Source organism: Ischnura elegans, chromosome 13 (assembly GCF_921293095.1).
Source record: "Ischnura elegans chromosome 13, ioIscEleg1.1, whole genome shotgun sequence".
NCBI lineage: Eukaryota > Metazoa > Arthropoda > Insecta > Odonata > Coenagrionidae > Ischnura > Ischnura elegans.
This window is the reverse complement of record NC_060258.1, coordinates 8,980,105-9,000,980: the sequence shown is the minus strand read 5'-3', so window position 1 is coordinate 9,000,980 and position 20,876 is coordinate 8,980,105. Positions and strand designations below refer to the sequence as shown.

General features: G+C 39.3%; 1 protein-coding gene across 3 annotated transcripts in view; it reads right to left on the bottom strand.

The window, feature by feature from the left end:
* Nucleotides 1-2,132: 2,132 nt before the first annotated feature.
* LOC124170217 (armadillo segment polarity protein) overlaps nucleotides 2,133-20,876 on the bottom strand; it is a 99,077-nt gene continuing 80,333 nt past the window's right edge. For all 3 annotated transcript variants that reach the window (XM_046548916.1, XM_046548915.1, XM_046548917.1), the window contains 2 exons: nucleotides 13,028-13,085; nucleotides 2,133-7,678 (listed from right to left, as the gene is read on the bottom strand). In XM_046548916.1, coding sequence (XP_046404872.1) covers nucleotides 7,143-7,678; nucleotides 13,028-13,085 — 594 coding nt within the window. In that variant the 3' untranslated portion in view covers nucleotides 2,133-7,142. The remainder of the gene's footprint in view (nucleotides 7,679-13,027; nucleotides 13,086-20,876) is intronic.

The following is a 20,876-nucleotide window of genomic DNA, read 5'->3' as shown; positions in this document are numbered from 1 at the left end:
GTGAGGAGGTAAGAGGTGGAGAAAGAGGTTGTGGTACCTTGAGGTAACACAAATGCATTGTGTATTACAGGCATGCACATCCCTGATAAAAATAAACTCCTCCATTGTGGTGAGGTCTACCCTCCAATGAGGGTAAGGGAAGGATAGGACTTCCCTTCCTATACTCTTAAGCAAGGGTAGACGAAGGGTATTTTAGAACATTGGTGGGTAGGCCCTCTCCTTCCTGGGGGGAAGTGCAGGGGAAGGGTTGGGCCAGCCTCAATGAAGGTAGAGGAAGGATAGACGGATGATAAGGGAAGGAGTTCCAAGAAAGGGTAGACAAAGGATAGTCCTACCCTTCCTTTACCCTCCTTGGAGTGTAGGGTGTGGGTTGTGCAAGGGTAAATACCCACCATGATGGGTACTACCCTTCCTTTACCCACCATGGGGGAGTTTACTTTTATCAGGGATAGTGAGCAGGTCGAGATAGAGTTGTACCTCGTAGTTCACCAGGAGGTCGCACGGGACCGCTTTCAAAGACAAATGAGTTTGTCTTTCGAGCGGTGTGCCGCGAGGTATATTGGGAGGCTTCTCCGTGATTGGTGTGTTCAAAGCCCCATTTCATGTGACATCCTATTTTTTTCCTGAAATTTATCAGGGTAATACTTAATTTGGAAATACGGATGGTGATGTTCTCCCAGATCTTGCTGCACTTGATTTATGGGATGAGCACTGAATTCAAGATAACTTAACAACCAATCAGCCACCACTTATATGCTGATGACCAATGGCTCCGACTCCATGGGGCCTGAGGGGGCCCGAGCCCCCTCTAAAATTCGTTGTGGGCGTTAGGAAAAAATGTATCAGGCTTGTCGATTTTCCCCAGTGTGTCCAGATATCGAGATTCGAGTTATCAGGGTTCTAATGTTGATCATATGACTCTTCTAAAATGCTTAAAAAACCTAAAACTCACTACTTATAAAATTTCCCGGGGAAAGATCCCCGATCTGAGCCCCCCCAATATTTTTTGTAATTGGTCATCGCTGCTGATGACATGTGGTCACCATCATCACTACTACCACTTAACATTGTAAAAATGAATTGTAAATGTAATTCGTTTTCTTTGATGAAGGAAACTACTCTATTATGAATCTGAATTCTGGGACTTCACCAACTTAACTCCACGTCATAAAGCCAGCCCTAAATGTTCACTATGGATGTAAATTCATGATAACCTTGTGTTTGTAATTGAGTTAAATTAATTGAAGATTACATACTTGTGATGATTATTTTTTACAAAATACTTTTTACTTTTAATTTATTCCTTATGAAATGCAATGTTTATTTCAAATTCACTCCATGCAAGAATTGTCACTTGATCGTAATCGAGGATTACTGTACTGATTTCACTGATTAACCTAGGTCTACAGATAACTTCAAATCCCCAAGTACCATAATTTGCTTGTTTACATTGGTACAGGTGTTATAATTGAATCACACATGAAATTGCAACTTTACCAATTTCTATGATTCAAGTAAGACTTAACACGTTGCGTATTTAAATTCCTAGGAATGCAGATTCTGGAAATAAGTGCCTATTAGGGCGTAATGCCTTTGGTTTAAACATGGTTAAAAAGCTAATGTTTAGAATATCACTTTACCCAATCAAACGTTATGATGTATCAATTCTTTATGAATAACGAACAACAACTGAAAATGTACTAACGAATACGTACATAAAATTGTTTAGGTTGACGCGCCTAAATGACGAGAATCTTCGTCATCCGTCCGGAACGTGTTCATGTAGAAAGAGTAGTTAATTTTTTTCCAAATTAAATTCGAAATTAGCACCTAAACTAGAAAAAATATATTGTTATTCCAGCATTTAATAATAAATATGTAGAAAATCCAGTGTTCATAACTCATGAATTAAATCGAATTACATGTAAGATTCAGACCAGCGGTCCACATTTTTACTGCAATATGTATCCAACAGCTGCCTTTTACAAAGTAATTAACTGTAGTTGAGCCAAGTAACTTATTTTTAGAACTTTTACCAACACTGATGACAGTCACGAAATAAATATCATTTCCCAGAGTCGTCAAAGCAGAGAATTGATCAGGAATGCAGAATCAAATAAATAACAATGACATCCTTATTAAAAGTTTTCTTTATTTAATTACATAAATCGTAAATACTACTCCTTAAAATGCAATTATATTTTGAAGATACATCAGTAAAACACCACAATCAGCAACACTTTTTCTCTCTCCTCCAATAGAAAAAAAACTAATGCATAAAACACATACCTTACATTTTTTCTTTCTCCTTCTCATCCATATGTAATTAGATGCATTTATATAATCATTTATATTTTTTCATGCTTGTGGATTTATAGACAGTAACTATATCGATTATTACAATAATTACTTTCTCCAAACGATAGAAAACGAACAGTGTAACTCAAAATGGTATACATTCACTCACATACAATATAATTATAGCAGCATCAATAATCAAGGACTTACGTACGTATTTAAAAAATTGTATTCACTCCCACCAAACATTTAAACTCTCGCTATGTCACTTACAAAAAAATTTACCAGATAAAAAAATTGTTCGAACGTAATAATAATAATGATGATGTTGATAACATTTAAAAGTCATTTTCACTTCGTAAACACAACCAAACACTGATCTATCTTGGTTGAAAGGAACACAGCTAAAAAAAGTATAGAAATAAAAACGGTCAAAGAGAATCGAAAACGTGGCGAAAATACAAAGATATTGTGCGCGAATACGACAATAAGTACTGCTATTAAGCGGCTGATAACTTTACTTTCTAATGGACACTAAAACTCGACGTTTCAGACAAGCTCTAACCATGATTTCTGCTTTTTTTTTGTTTCATTAATAAGAGGCTTTATCTTTTTTTTTTTTAAATTTTAAGGTGGGTGGGTGGAAAGACCAAATGAGACAAATTGGATTAAAATATATATATCAGTACAATTCCTCAAGGGACTTGAATAAAAACAATTTCCTACCCCCAAAGAAAAAAGTACACAAAAATCACAGACAACTCATAGACACAAAGAAATAAACAAGATAGTCCTATAGTCCAGTCGGCCTGAGCTGCCACATTAGATAATAGAAGGGTTTGGTAACCCTGGAGACAACACGTTACGTTGATCACGGAGAGGGCAGAGGGACAAAGACACAAACGCTTCCACACGATCACTTCTCACAAGCATTCATGCGGAGGCTAGTTTGATGGTTCAACTGACCAAGGTAATTTCTGATACAACAGCAACAATATGGATTAATGTCGGGCAGTTGAATTCTTCATGTTTAAGTGACACTCATGGGTGAACATAGAAAATCAAATACCACTGACTAAAGAAGACCATAACAGTTGACAAATGCCACAAAATAGATGTCAATCAATGATTGCAGACAGTTTCTGGATCATATAAGATTAAAGACCCAAAAATGTTGACCACTAAATACCATCCAAGCCCAGCAGCAAATTAAGATCATCGTGAAGTAATGCCAATCGCCTCGCCATCATGAAGTAACAACTTCAGCACCACTCAACCATAGATTCAATTAGTAGTTACTTCATTCAATGTTCACCCTTGAAAATGTCAGAATACACCGTTGTGTATTTCAGCATTGTAAATTTTGACCTCGGTACACAACCAATCAAAAAAAGCCTCCATCATTCAAACGGATCGTTCACACACACACATATTCCAGAGGGTAGGACTCAAGGATTACTAACCAGATAAGGTTTACTCTAAATACAAACAGACACACAGGGAGGAGAGGTTGAAACGAAAAAAGACATTGCACCATATTGTGTAAAACGTTCTTATAACACACGTCATGAGATATATATATATAAAATACTTTCAGTTTTTTTTTTAACCCTGACTGCCCGGAAGATAAACATGAGCGACAAACAAACCTATTTCTGCCTCAAGTAAAAAAAAAACGAATGATGAAAATGGATAACAGTTGGTATAGTCACGATCTTAAATAGCACACAACCAGATGTTCCGACCTGAGCCCAGTGCACGCAACATGAAACGTTGGCATACGTTCTTAAATTATGTGATCCATGTACAGCAAAAAAACATCCGGTGCAGAATGAGAGGGATAGCCTCATGGATATAATGTAATGAGAGCAATTACGGCTTTTATTAGCTGGACTGGGTATTGATCCCTTCACCAAAATGATACACCTAATTTGTCGCTTTTTTTCATTATGTCCTAACTTCTAAAGCTCATCTCAGCGAGTTATGTAGCTTTCTCCGTAGCGTTCCGCAGTACTTAAAAAATCCCCACTCTCTCGGTGACGTTCGAGCGCATCGAAATACTGCACAGTCACACAAACCGGACACAGGAAATCTGAAGTCAACCCCAACAATTCTCACTCGAACCTCCGACACTTAGCACGTTATCTAAGAGCACCAACAAACATAATACCATTGAAAAACAAAGATTTAGATTTATTCATCATCAACTTGAAACCCCTATCTTGAACAGGTCGTTTAAAAAGATACCATCTCGATGAAGTCGATAGCACCAAATGGATAAAGAAATGAACAGAATAGTAAAAAAAAACATACGATCATCACTCGCACATGAGATAGCTGACGAAAACAGAAGACCTGTTTCTTCACACACAGAGCTATAATTTAAATCGCTTTAACTAGGGTGTCATCGAGCCCTTCGCAAGTTAATAATTTAAATTGGCTATTAGCGATGGAATTTAAAGTTCAACACACACCCTCCTACATTTCCAGTAAACGGACAAGACGTCTTTGTGTGCGCGCAACTGCATAAACACGGCCCTGTTGGAAGATGAATGCTCAGAAAAAATGTTTTATGGGGCAGGAGAAAAAATAAAAGACGGGAACATCACATCACTACGATCGAATGTTTAGTAGCCACAGCCCGATTCGTCATTTTTAATCCGAACCCTTCTCATGATAGCTCACACAAATGCACAACTACATCTAATGCGCTAGAGAACGATACCAAGATGTCTATAAATTCCTCACGTTGAAGTGCAAAGCTTTTAATCCCAAGTTAATATTAGATTTTCCCCCTAACGTTTACACATTTAAAATTTTTACACCAACATTTAGGTCTTAAAAATTTGAGTGAAAAGGAACAGTGAACACGATTGAGGAACGTGGAATGATGATTCAAGCAGCCACTTTAACAGCTACCACGCAGAGGGACAGAGAAAAAAACAGACACCACAGAATCAGGCTGAGGCATCATTCGATCAGTACACACGCACACACATACGCACGCAACGCAAAACATTCAGGAGGCAGGAAAACCAACAATGGGTACAACACACGTTTCAGTCCACAACGCCGCTGACAAATTGGCCGACTTTGCCACAGTTAACACGGGCGTGCAATAACATGCTAATTACCTTTGCCCGGAGTTGGAACGCGGCAGACACATCACATTTAAAAAAAAGAAACACAAAGAAATACACATACCAAAGAAGTCTTTGAAAGTCATTTTTTTCTCATGATTACCATATAAAAAATGCAACAATACTATCTTTTTTTTTTAAAGGAAAAAGAGAAGAGAGTTTTTCACAAGTGGGAATTCAGTTGTACGGGAGGGGTAAAGAAGGATTGATTGTACGACTTCACGCAGCACAGGTGACGTCCAAACATTGACGGCAAAGCACAGACGAACAACAGGCCAGCCAATAACACCAAACAGGCCGCACAGAATCTATTCGACGCCCCATTAAGTATACATTATAAACTGACAGATTCCGTAAGTTTTGACTTTTTTTTTTTTTTTTGGAGAAATACTGATTCGTTTCATTACATCATCGGCAGGTTTTGCTGCGAATATCAGCATATGTGCAGTTTGAAGATGGGAGACATATCAGCAATAAACCATGCCTCACGTATTCATCTTCAATACGATAGGAAGGTGGAAGAGTCTATTCCTTTTCGATACACTAGAGCCGTCCAGAGCCATTCATTGCCACATTTTTTAAAGCCTCAAACAGCGCATTCCACCGATTATGATAACCTTCATTTTTAAGGGCTCTTAGGACAATTTTAAAGAGACGCATCACCTTCTCATGGACTATAAGGTTTGAATAGAATAAGGAAGGTACGTTATGCTCCAAACCACATAATAGGCTCCAGTGATCTCAAAAAGGCCGAGCATGATAGATAAGTGGATACCGTTAATTGGGTACACAGAAACTACCAGGCATCATCACCATCAATAATTTATCTTTATCATAACCGTTTAAATTTTAAGTCAGACTAACGACTCAATCTTTAAATTACATGATTCTCTCGACAGGTTTATCAGTTATGGGGCTGTAGCGTCATCAGTGCAACCAGGATGGTATTGAAGGGGCAGCAGACAAGAATAGGAAGACAAGTGTCGAAGATGATAAATATGGCACAACCTTTAGTAAACCTCCTCTTCAAGACAACTTGAATAAGCCACTGTAACGTTTGCATGTCGGAATACATGAGTCTTAACCATAAAATTATGTGTAAAACTTGAATTTTCAACTTCCGACACACAAACATCGTAATATAACGCACACAAGCTTAGAATCCAATTGAGATTGGAAATTATTTATCCCAAATGTGTGGCGTGGAATTCCTCCACGTGATTTTATTATCTCAACTTCAACTGTTCCCCACTCAGGGAGTTAGATAAATAGCTCAATATTTTAATTGTATAGACCTCGAAAAAAGAAAACAGATATTGCCAACAGAGAGGAGCATAGAATGTCCATCTCTGGAAGACGATAACCTGCTTACCCTCATAGATGATGAAATTAGGAATGGGTCAGCTCTTCGGTTCCACAGACTTTTGAGCCGAAGCCAAGAACAATCAGTAACAAAATAATTAGCCCAAAAGAGTGTCTGAACACTATTCTTGAGCATAATTAACGTTACAGGCTTAATGTATGGAGTGATTGATAAGGAACCTACTGCTTGCGAGATAACTTGATGCGTTATTTCTTAAAAAGTCATTTCCATCACGTCAAACGAAAATGGTTACATTTCCGTTCGAAAATCAAGCAATGAAAATGAAAAACTCATTGGAGAACCTGAACGTACAAACGAGTGGGACCGAATCGGCCTTAAAACTAAAATAGTATGGATCTTTGACTGATCCAACGGACTCGATCAGGGAAGGTTTCGCTGAGATAACAACAGAGAGTGGATTGAGTAACGTGAGATTTGATTTGTGCGGCACATACTAATGCCCTTGGCTCATCTGTCACGTCATGACGTTCACAGTTACGAAGAGGTTTCACCAAGAGTACGACACGAGCTGGTTCTTCCTTCGTGTCTTGCCGTCGTCCTGTGGGTGTAGAGGGAAGGTTAGGAAGGGAAGTCCTTTCGGCTTGCGTGCTTAGAGGTCCGTGTCGTACCACGCTGCCACTTGGTTGTTGTCCTGCGGCGGCTGTGGCGTCATGGCCTGCTGCTGCGCGTCGTACATGGGGGAGGGTGGGGGGAGGGAGGAGTTGGAGGGGGGTGGCTGCAGGTGCTGGGGGGCCATGGGGAAGGGGGGGGGAGGGGGAGACAACCTCCATGGGGTCAAACGAGGGCGACCCCACCCCCTGCCCACCACCACCTATCTCCAGACCCTGCATCGACTCTACTGGTATCGTGTCATAACCTGCAACAGAGATAACACAATGAAAGACAATGAAACAATTTGTAGAGATGTTTTAAGGCTTAACACTTTCACATCCACAAGCAGGGATCCCACTCTAACTCTAAATCATAAAATTCACTGTTTTTTCAAGGTCAAAACGACGTCAAATTCACGGTTTGTAGATGGGGAATTTTGGGCAGAAATATTGATAACGTAACAATCACCGGCCGCACGTTAACTAAAAATGTAACAAACGCAACAGATGCCGTGAAAGCAAACGCAGCAATCAAAGTGATATCTCTTCATGACGTCACCTATCGTTAGCAAAATTCAGGGCTGGCTAACGGTTGTGAGTGGGAAAACGGAGGGAGCAGGTGTGTAGGGAGTGAAGAAGTCTGATTTTTCACCAGTCTTAATGAACACTTTGGTTAATGGTCTTCCAATCACAAGCGTAAGATCAATGTGTCACCATGGCACAAGGACCAATCATTGCGCTTCAAATATGCATGCGCAGATAAATGCGTGGACAGTGTCTGCACGCGACACGGCCTTGAAACATGATCGAAGTATCGATTTTTCTTTTGATCCGTCAATCGTATTTCTACAATCAAATTTAAGAGATTTTTAAGGTTTAATGACGAAAGTCACCAGGTTTTTTCCAGGTACACCAAATTGGCCACCGAATGAGTGTCGTGGCATTTTAGTCAGAAATATTGATCACTTAACAATCATCAGCCGCACGTTAACTACAAATGTAACAAACGCGACAGACGCCGTTAATGCAAATGCAGCAATGAAAGTGCTGTCTCTCTCTCCTGACGTCACCTATCGTTTGCAAAATTCAGCTCCGGCTAAAGGTTGTGAGTGGGAAAATAGAGAGACCAGGGTGCCAGGGATGTTAAGAGGAGTCTGAATTTTCACTCGTGACCTAAGTGTCAATGAACACTTTGTTTACCAGTCTTCCGGCTTTGGTATTGGATTAAGGTCAATGTGTCATCATGGCACACGGACCAATCGTTGTGCTTAGAATGTACATGTGCAGATAAATCCGTGGCCATGTCTGCAAGTGACTGACCTTGAAACATGATCGAAATACAGGCATCCCCTGAGTTACGTAAGAGATGCGTTCCGGCAGACTATGCGTAAGTCGAAATTTACGTAAGTCGAACCTTTGCGTTGGCGCTTCAAAGATTGCTGTATAACAAGTTGTATCGTATAGCAATGAGCGCAACCACATACGCCACCACATCCATCGCTAGAACTGCAAATTTTCACGTTGATTGCTGACTTGGGATTTATAAGCGATTTTTCTACAGAAATTAATGAAATTTCCTTCGAGGAATGACAAAAATGGGTCACTTTGTTATTTTTAGCACGTAAAAAACTCTATAACTATTCGATATTTTTTCTTCCATAGGTTGTACGAGCGAATATCTACTTCTTCGCGCTCGCATTCGAAAATTAATGTAATCATTTGAAATACGGTTATCGCTTGCGTAAGTACGGATTTACGTAAGTCGAGACATACGTAACTCGGGGGATGCCTGTATCCATTTTTCTTTTAATCTGTCCATCGTAGTTTTACAATCAAGTTTGAGAGATTTCTAAGGTTTAATGACGAAATTCACAGCTATTTCCAGGTTTTCACCGTACATGAAATTCACGGCTTATTCACGGTTTTAAGGTTTTCACAGTTGAGTTGGAAACCCTGACAAGCACACTGGTACACGGCCTGAATCTGGCCTCGAACACCACAAGTGTACCAGTGCGCAGAATGCATTGCGATATCAATCAGTTGATCCTGCTCCCATATAACGAATTTTTTTGTAAGTTTTTGGCCAGATAGTGCACCTAATAGCACCTGGCATCTGGTGGCTATTTACAATTTTTTTTCCATTGTAAATCGTCTCAGAAAATATTCATACTTTGACCAAATGTAAGAGCAGCTAAACTCATGACAACAAATCAAAATTTGGTCGAAATCAGTCAACAAATACTCCATTGTATGTCTTATTTAAAACCAACGCCACTAATGTATTCAAATTCTTTAAAAGCCAGCCATTTAAATCCCAGGGGATGAAACCGATTGGGTTAAGGTAGTTATAGTGCCTCAGTAAAAGTGACAAGAATTTGATGAAACTTTGGTCACATACACAGTAGATTCCGTTTAATGGGTCCACCGGTTACTCGGCGCAGCTGCTTAATTGGGGCAGATCTTGAAGAACAGAACCCAATAGAGGAATATCCCAGAGTATTCTCCGCTTATTTGGTACAGCATGCCGCTTTATTGGGCCATGAGTCAGCGACATAGACTCTATACCCATGACGAAATTAAATTTTTTGTTTTCAGAATACCATCTTTTAATATTTTACTCCTTTGATTTACTCTTATTTTTCACAAGTGCTCCTATTCTTGCCCTATTTTGAAAGCTCTTGTTGCTATACTATCCGCAAGAGGATAGGACTTTTCTTCAATAGGAATTATTAAAAGACATTCATTCAGCGTAGTCCGAGGCAGCGAAAAATATTTTTAACTAAATTGTTATAATTCTTAAAAATGATAATAAATTAACTTAACTCCCTGATTTATATACAGTAGATTCCAGTTAATAGGAACATATCAGGACTTGTGCACTTTGCCTCTATTAAGCAGCTGCCCCAATTAGGTAAACTATCCTGTATATGGGCATAAACAAACGTTGAAATGATGGAAAGAAGACTAAAGAATGTTTATAATGTAACATAAGTTTATTAAGCTATTAATTTGATTAATAAATCAATATAACAACAAGAGCTTTCAAAATAGGGCAAGAATAGGAACATTTGTGAAAAATAAGATTAAGTCAAAGGAGGAAAATATAAAAAAAAAATATTCTGAAAACAAAAAATTTTATTTTCGTCGCTAGTATAGAGTCTGTGTTGCCGACTCATGGCCCAATAAAGCGGCATGCTGTCCCAATTAAGCGGAGAATACTCTGGGATATTCCTATCTATTAGGCTCTGTTCTTCAAGATCTGCCCCAAGTAACCGGTGGACCCATTAAATGGAATCCACTACACTTTGAAAGATGCACTTTCAATGTGGCACAGAAGAAGGGATTCCGATGCAACCTTTTTGAGAATTTTGACCGTAAAATTAGGATAACTCAACATGGATATAAAATCCGACACGAAATTACCAAAAGCAATAGTGCTCCATCTTCATAATCCAGCACAAGCTTACACGAGGACATAAGTAGTGTTATGATCAAAACATACACAATACATCAGCTGTGGACAAGAAATTTAACATTGTCCATACATTGCATGAACATATCTTGATGGATAAAAAATGGATGGATTATAGCCCTTCCTGTTTACATAATACAAAGGCAGGAATAAATACTTACGTCAGTGCAAACGACTAAAACGTACATGAGAAACTAACAAGCAACTAAATTAAGACTACAATTAGCTAATACAAAGCGTTAGCACGTTAAGAAGCAAGACTAAACACAGGCTGAGTAATAACAACACAAGAAACATGCCATTAATACCCCAATTCAAGTAACACACTAAATACAATAGCTATTAGTAAATTGTACAGCAGACTTATGACAAAATGATATCAGGTTCAATTACTTTGGAGAAAGAAGTACATAGATGTTTCGTAGAGCATAATAAAGAATGATTTTAACTATCCGCATGTTACCGAATATTTTCCTATCCTCAAACAAAATATTTCACCCTTGCGCACCCATTAATTAGTTGAGAAATCAGGATGGCTCATTCCATAACTCAACTAACCCTAACACAGTTTTTCAACATAACAATAACATGCATTTTCTTTAAAAAATAATTATTGACATACTACTGACATTTTTTGCAATCTAAATGTCAGACTCATATATAAAACATTACTCATTGGTGTATCCCCACGTTAGCTCTGATAGGTGACAGTAAAGCTCATCCGAGACTAATGTCGGCATCAAAATGATGTGCCGCTGTACTTAACAAATTTATACCTGGACTTCAGTGCATGCCATAATAATGAATAATAATAAAAAAAATAATAATTCATTTTAAGGGAAATTTTACTCTCAATTCTGATTTATTTTTTGTTTTGTGAAAAACTCAAAAATCAACACAAGAGTGCTGTTGAGCAGTAGTTTTGAAGCATTCGTGCAATCCACTTTTCTGCATCCGTGATCACACAGCCACGGATGTGTGGTTTTCGAAACCAGGCCTTACATGGAGCATTAATAATACGAATGCAACCATGTTATCGGCGCTAAAAAGATTGCGAACTGGCAAAGAAAGCTCTCAATGAGTCCAGGAAGCACTCTTAAAATAACAGAATAACTGCTTGAATAATAATAATATATTCTTTGTTTTACGTGAATTATGAGCATTACAAGACATTTAAGTGAAAGTTTGGGTTATCCATGTTTTCCAATTATTCGTGCCGTCTCTCCCCACCCTTGGCATGGATAATCACGAGTGTACTGTACTACGATACTGCACTTAAAATTACGAAAAACACATTTCAGGCCACCAAATGAGTGTTGCGGCATTTTAGCCAGAAATATTGATCACGTAACAATCATCGGCCGCACGTTAACTACAAATTTAACAAACGCAACAGATGCCGTGAATGCAAACGCAGCAATCAAAGTGATATCTCTCTCCTGACGTCACCTATCGTTTGCAAAATTCAGCTCTGGCTAAAGGTTGTGAGTGGGAATATGGAGGGACTACAGTGCCAGGGAAATTAAGATGTGCCTGAATTATTGCAAGTGTTGATTAACACTTTGGTTACCAGTCTTCCGGCTTTGGCACAGGCTTAAGATTGATGTGTCATCATGGCACACGGACCAATAATTATGCTTCACCTATGCGTGTGCAGATAAATCCGTGGCCATCTCTGCAACCTTGAAATATGATCAAAATATCCATTATTCAATTTATTCTGTCAATTGTAGTTTTACCATCGTAAAATCAAGATTGAGAGATTTTCAAGGCTTTTGGACAAAATTTACGGCTTCTTCCGTTTCTTTTTCATGGTATACAAAATTCACGGCTTATTCACGGTTTTAAATTTTTTATGGGTGAGTCGGAAACCCTACTCCTTGTTATCACGTAGCTACAGATTGGTCAGTGGGTACATATTTGATCTCGAAATCGAAAAACAGCCCCTCACGTTGACAGTTGAATAACTGTGGGCACAGCCATTAAATGCCAAATTACAACGAATGTAAGTAAAAGCCACAACGACAAAATACCCATCTTAATCAAGTAAGTTGTGTTAGTTGAGGGTTATTGGACAGTGAACGAGAAGCCTCGATGCGCGCACACGCAACAGGAGGCGACGCAATACCGACAGGAGACTCACCTTGGGGCTGATAACCTCGTCCCGTTGGTCCGTAGATGCTGTCCGGAGTTAGCATGTCCTGTATACATTCGTCAGGGAATGCAAGCGCAGTGGGCACATAATACCCCAAAAGAGGATATATAAATGGAAAGGAAAACAAAACAACAATGAAATAAAGAAATTCTAATCCAGCCAAAAGAATATATAAATAATAAACTCAAATGAAAACAAAAATCAACACATTTGTAGAAAAAGAAACCATATACCAAGTAACCACAAAATTAACAGCGTACAGTGATGCAACTCCCATATTCGGAATAAACGTAGATCCCTAATTAGAGAAATGAACTAGTAAGGTTGACTCATAAGTACAAAAATCCAACTTATAGTAGTGTTGCTCTCTGAGAAACCAAATTGCAAGTCATTGAATCGGAAAGAATGGAATGAGAGTCACTATGAAAACAAGGCCTTCCCCATCTATACATTCTCCCAGAATTTTAAAATAAAATTACCGCTTGATATTGGTGAAAATACTGAAAAGTAAGATTCCACGACCGTCGGCCCAATTTCACACGGATCGTTTTCTTGCTCGGGATATGACGCTTTGTTTTTCTATTGTTTGCGGATGCATTTGTGTCAAGAACAATTAATTCCCTTCTCTTCCTTTCTATAGGCCGTTTTACACGGGCACGGAATTGCGCAGGTTATTCATTTCTAAAATGGCGAGGAATTGCACCGAATGCATGAACGAAATTAGAACATGGGCTATTTTGCCGTCTCGCATCCACGCATTCTCGCATGTGTTCTAGCAATTCACCGCTTTACACGCCTCATTTTTGATTGTGCCTTCGCCACATACGTCACATTGTGCAATTCCGTGTACTGAGCAAAACGGCCTAAAAAGTATGAACGCAAGCCGCAAGCTTTTCATGAGTTGGCGAAGTCATTAGACTTCTGATTCATTTGCTCATTCAGGAAATACCTCACATTGAGGGAAGGAATCCCTCAATAGAGTGTGAAAAACAATAAATCACATAACGTCTGAAAGTGAAGAGAGGCTGATAAGCTGGTACCTGCTCAGCATAATTTTGTGATATCATCAACTAATCAGCAAAATGGTTAAGGCAGTGTTTCCCAAACTTTTTCGAGCCACCACCCCCTTGGATCCATCAACCCATACTCAACACCCCCCTAATCGTTATCTTTAAAATAATAATCAGAATAATATACTAAACTAATCAGAATAAATAATATACTAATCAGAATAATATACTAACCAAATGAGGAACATTGTAATAATTAAATTAAAAACATTGACAAATTAATGACTAATAAATAATTAAGTTCTCTGTGTCGTGAAGTTGTACCAATGATAGACCAAATGAAACTAAACCCCTTCTAACGTTTCCCTTGCGCAAGAAAGGCTTGGAAATATTTTTTAAACCGTTCTTACTTTAAAAGGTAAGAAAACACATGGTTAAAATTACTTCCAGATGCGGGAAACAGATTAAACATTAGAAGCGAAGCTTGAAAATGAAGACAAAAGGAAGGTTACGGAACCTTCGCATGTGTCACATTGTCAGCACCCTCCGGCACCCCCCTGCCGCCCCCTTCGCACTTTTCGCCCCCCAAGGACTACAGCAACACCCCCCCCCAGGAGGCGGTAGCGCCCACTTTGGGAACCACTGGGTTAAGATCAAAAATGAGTAGCGGAAGAGGTGGGCCACAGTTCAAAAAACAGAAACATACGAGTCTTCTTTACCTTTTAAACTCCATCTCAATTGAAAAAAAAAAAATTATTACGCTAGCCCACTGCTGAAAACAATTTGTACAAAAACTGTACAAACGTCGATGCTCGCTAAAGAAAGGAGGTGAACCATTAAAAAAAAATTATTATCTACCGCAAGCATCTAGTGCAATAGCAATGCAAGATACGTCACCTACAGTCCAGCCGCCGAGAGTTGTCCGTTGTCATTTAGAAGGGGTAGGGGTAAGGTTGCCAGGTAAGATAGGGAAACGCCCACATCACACGTAAGCAAAAGGGTTCCGTGAAGAAAGCAGCCAGAAAGGACGACGAGCGTGAACGACCCAAAGGAAGAATCCTTTTTTTTGGTGATAAGAATAAAGGGCTTGTTTTGGTGGCTCACGATTATTTCAGTACTTCATATGCATTTGACAACGTCGCATGAATAGGGGATGGTGTGGGGTGTGTTTGGAGGACAGAAATTGCTATTTTTCATTAAATTTTATCTAGTTCTTTAGAGCCAGAATATTGTCAACATCCATTTCTGGGCCTGTAATTTCCTAACATTTTCCGGGGAAGGACCCTAGAATCCCCTATTAAACCTTTCCCGCCAGCGCTTACTATCGGAAAACGTTTTCCGTGCTAGGAGTAGCATAAAAATATCTTAAACCTCTCCGTACGGAGCTCTTTTTTGGGGTGGAGTTACCCTGCTATTCCCGTCCCTCTGATCTGGAACTCAACTCAACGGGATGCCCGTCCCTCACCCCAGCAAGTGGACTAGACCCTTTAACACACTCAATGCGGATGCCTTGAATTCAAGGCATCCCGCGCTAGCCCAGGACGCGGATGCCTTGAATACAAGGCATCGGTCTCGTTAGGTTTCTCGGCCCGCCATCTGCCTCCGCGTCTTCTACTAGACCCTGCAATTGTGCCCAGCGTCTCAGAGTGTCCTCTCCTGTGACTGGATACAAGTCGTTTGCTTGCAGCAGATTTTTTGCCTTCTTTTTATTATAATATATTTATTATAATTTTATTATAATCTTTAATATTTTCTTTAATAACAGTGCAAATTTTAATAATTTTGAACTATGTATGATTGTATACGATTTAGGAAGACATAATATCTGATATTATTGCAAAATATTTTTTCCGCGTGGCGGTGTGTTATGATAAATTTTCTCAGCATTGAGTGTGTTAACCCTATCTCAGCCCACCTCACATGTAAACAAAAGGGTTCCGTGAAGAAAGCATCCGGAAGGGACGACAAGGGTGAAGGATCCAAAGGAAGAATCCTTTGTTTTGGCGATTTGCAGAATGGGCTTGTTTTGGTGGCTCAGGCGTGTTTCAGTGCTTCATATGCATTGGACAACATTGTACGACTAGGCATGGGTGTGAGGTGCATTTGGGGGACAGCGATTGGTCACAAACTGTGCTGGCACAGGGTTCTACGCCCCTCCTTTGCATTTACATCGGACAACTCTCGCCTGTTGAACTGCACACTAGTTCTGTCACTATAGGTGACTAGATATTATACAACATCGACTAAGTCATGCACTAAACACACGGAACTGAAAAATTCATAGAAAATAACCAAAACACTACAAATGAATGATTTTATGCAAATTGATGATGGCAAAACTAACTATCCTGAGCAGTGAATGTAACAGAAAAAAATCCCCTAAGAGCTTAGCATATAAGCAAACGTAGATTTTGCAGTACATACATTTATAATTATCAGTGCCATATAATCACCTTGTGTAAATCCTAAATATAAGAATGAAATTCATCATTCACTAAAACTGGATATATAGCATTTTAAATAGTATAAAATAAATAACAGTTATAAAGCACTTATGATTAATGATTTTAAGAGTGAAAACTCTACAGGAAAAACCATTTGCCTTGACTGGGATTTGTACTCATGTCTTACCAATTCATGCCATAATTTCTAACTCTCAAACTACCTTCTTCTGAACTATTCTTCTTCTGCAGAGTTTTGCTGGCTTTATAGGATGGGATGTTTTACATTGCCAGGCATACATGCCACAAGACAGCATATGTATGTGCCCATAGTGCCACAGTCCCAAGGCTTAAGTATTTAGAATGCTGAAGCGTCCACCGTAGACATTATTCAAGGAAATAACTCCGGACCAGCCCACAGCATACCTTTGTGGAGTCATTGGAAAGTATGCATTTACAGGCGGTCCCCGACTTTCGCACACAATGCATTCCCGAAAACGTGTACGAAAGTCGAACCATTGACTTCCATACTAATTAGGGGTTACGTTCCAAAAGAGCGGAATTTACGCACTAAAACCTTTTTTTCACGGATTTTATTTCAATTCACTAAATTTTAATAATATATGTTAATACAATTCCTCAAATCATCTAATTTCTTTCGAAAATACGCAGAAAATGTAAATAAAAGTTAAAAAAAAAATAACAAGAAATGCGTTGGCTATCGAGTGAAACTTCCTCTTGGCGTTTAAGTTGACATTCCACTTATTACGTCCACTATAAATAAAAAGACATATCAAGAAGCATAACAAAATGTAGTTGTTGAACCCGCGCTCTGGATACCTTTTAATTTTTACACCAAAATTCAACATTCGGCAGGTGACATTCGTGATCGCGTATATTTCGCATGTTATTCAAAAAAGACAAAAGACAAATGGAATTCTGTTGATATTTCTTGCAATATCGTTGCTGAAGGTGAATTAAACAGCACTCAAACGAAAAAACACAATTAGAAAGAAGATCTTATTAGTTTTATTGAAAGCTATTTGATGATGTCTAGTCAACTTTTTTGAAAAATCTCTCCAATTAAGGCTTTCTTCTTCTCTTGATAAAGGAGCCTATAGCAGGCAGTCTCTCTCCCAAATAAATCACCTAGATTAGAGTCAACTACCAACAATTCCCTTCATTGTAAACGTTCGTATTGTTCGCAAATACTGCCACTTGAAGCAATTGAATGTTGGGATGCGCACTAAACATCGCGGGAATTCAAAAAAATTACAGACAAATGTTAGGAAGTCCAAATTATGCATACAAAAGTCAAGTAAAAGGTGTCAATTTTGAATGTACGAAAGTGCGAATTGTATGAAAGTCGAGTGTACGAAAGTCGAGGACCGCCTGTACTAGCAAAAATTTCACCAACTGAATTTCTTACTCTGTTTTACTCTTGTGGAATAATCCCGACGAAGTCAACAAGTAATAAGCAGCTTCTTCCTTAAATAATAATGAAGTTCTAGCTTTAGCCACAGGACTAGCTCTTTGAGCAAAATCATGCTGCCCATTATACAACCCTGCAAAACGACTTCCATATTTGCCCACAACTGGGCCCCTTTCAGTCCCATTCCACATTTTGGACAAAGAAATGGGCAATGAACTCACACACTGGTGAAGTAATCAGAAACCTGAATTTGAGTACACCTACACTCAATGAAAAATTGCAGAGCACAAACGTACTAGCTCCACCACCCTTAGAAATTGTGCCTCTAATTACAGATTCATTTCCTCTCCTAAAGACTTATTCAAAAATGTAGCACAGTGGACCATTAACATAAACACAGTTTTATGAAAAATGACTCACTCACTAGCGCTTAGTGCAGGTACGCGGGTATTGGAATTACTCCACTTGCTGACGTTGACAGTGAACAAATGAAAACATAGTAAAATGCACACCAGTCATTCAGTCAACCATCGTCCGTTGCATTGCCGAATAAAAAATTTAGGGTGGTATTTAAAAAAGACATACCGCTATTCATATCTTTGAAAAATACCAAAGCTACAAGGAAGGCAGTCATGCTGATTAATGTCCCCCTGATGGCTAATGAACATTTGCTTGACACATTTTTGAATTTGCATCCGGACAAAAAGTTATTTCGGGTGGTCAAGATAAATGGGACATTCTGTAGTGGAGCTGGCTCAGACTGTGATGGCCAAGGAAATGACCTCACCTGGCGGTTTGGTCGCTATACAGGCGGTCCTCGACTTTCGTTCAAAATTGACACCTTTTACTTGACTTCCGTACACTAAATTCGGACTTTCGGACGTTAGTCTGTATTTTTTTTTTTTAAATTCCCGCAGTGTTTATTGCCCCCCAACATTCAATTGTTTCAAATGGCAGTATATGCAACAATACGAACGTTTACAATGAAGGGAATTGTTGGTAGTTGACTCTAATCTAATATATTTATTTGGGAGAGAGACTGCCTGCTATAGGCTCCTTTATCAAGAGAAGAAGAAAGCCTTCATTGGAAAGATTTTTCAAAAAAGTTGGCTAGACATAATCAAATAGCTTTCAATAAAACTAGTAAGATCTTCTTTCGAATTGTGTTTTTTCGTTTGAGTGCTGTTTAATTCAAGTACACCTTCAGCAACGATATTGCACGAAATATCACCCGAATTCCGTTTGTCTTTTGTCTTTTTTGAATAACATGCGAAATATACGCGATCACGAATGTCACCTGCCGAATGTCGAATTTTAGTGTGAAAATTAAAAGGTATCCAGAGTGTGGGTTCAACAATTACATTTTCTTATGCTTCTTGATATGGTTTTTTATTTATAGTGGACGTAATAAGTGGAATGTCAACTTAAACGCCAAGAGGAAGTTTCACTCGATAGCCAATGGAGTTCTTTTTTTTTTAAACTTTTATACTTAATGCATTTTCTGCGTATTTTCGAAAGAAATTAGATGATTTGAGGAGTTTTATGAACATATTATTAAAATTTAGTGAATTGAAATAAAATCCGTGAAAAAAAGGTTTTAGTACATATATTACGCTCTTTTGGAACGTAACCCCTAATTAGTATGGAAGTCAATGGTTCGACTTTCATACATTCGACTTTCGTACAAGTTTTTGGGAACGCATTGTGTACTAAAGTCAGGGACCGCCTGTAACCTATTCGCTTCGTGTATTGTATTCATGAGAGCCAGGACACACTGGGAGAGCTCATGGGGCAGGAGGGATAGTACCAAGAGAGAGAGAGAGGAGGAGCAACCTTAACATTGCCAAATCTACATAGCCGCCCTAGTTTGTCACTAAAAACCCTTTCGTAGGCTTTCGCGGTGTGGTGAGGATTCAGAGTGGAGATTTTCGGGGTTACCACCGTGTAGATTCATCTCTGCAGATGACAGTTTTGCCGGCGTTGCAGCAGGCTTCTTCAGGTCAATGAAGTGGAGATCTGTGGTATCGCCCGTCTCTTACAAACCCCATCGTCTGTAGAGATGAATCGACGCGGTAGTAACCAAGAAAACCTCCACGCTGTCACTAAAAATGATTGTGCCGAGACATTATATCGACTCATTAGGAAGGTACTGAGGGTAATTCGTTCACAGAAACTCATAACATTGCCAGCTAACGCGCTGAATGCGGCACCGTTAAGGAAAGGCATACTTAGACACACACAAGGAGAACGCGTGATGTTTGGCAACAATGCTCCACGAGCAGATTCACGATGTGAACTCAACAAAGGTCTGAGAGCGACTGACTGAGTCCACGCCCACTGTCTTCCAATTGGCAAAGGGAAAAACGTGTGTCGAGAAGCTCTCTCCACCCTCTCTACCCTCACTTGCTATAGCCAAACCAACTCACCCTCAAACATAAAATGTACAGAGAATAAGTGCATATTTAAGTATGCCGGGACTAGCCACGGTGATAACTTTTTACGAAGTCACCTGCAATGCACAAATAGTGCGAAAAATCCGCAGAGGAAAAATCAATCGCCTTGACCGGGATTCGAACCTGGATCCCTCGATTTCCGGCCGAGTGCTTTCCGGGTTCGAATCCCGGTCAAGGCGAATGATTTTTCCTGTGGATTTTTCGCACTATTTGTGCATTGCGGGTGACTCCGTAAAAGTTATCATCGTGGCTAATCCCGGTATACTTAAATAAGTCTAGAGCAAACACCTCTTGTGTTCAAAGTTCAGGCTTTGCTCTCCGGCTGTGGCGCCATACGCACGACCTGGACTGCTAGTCGCATAATATGCTCAGCAGTCCATACCACCACCTTGTCCGGTACAGTCCACAAATTTCCACAGGGGAAAATGACGCCTCGGTAGCTTAACTGGCTAAAGCACTCATTTGGAAATAGGGGGATCCAGGTTCGTATCCCGGTCAAGT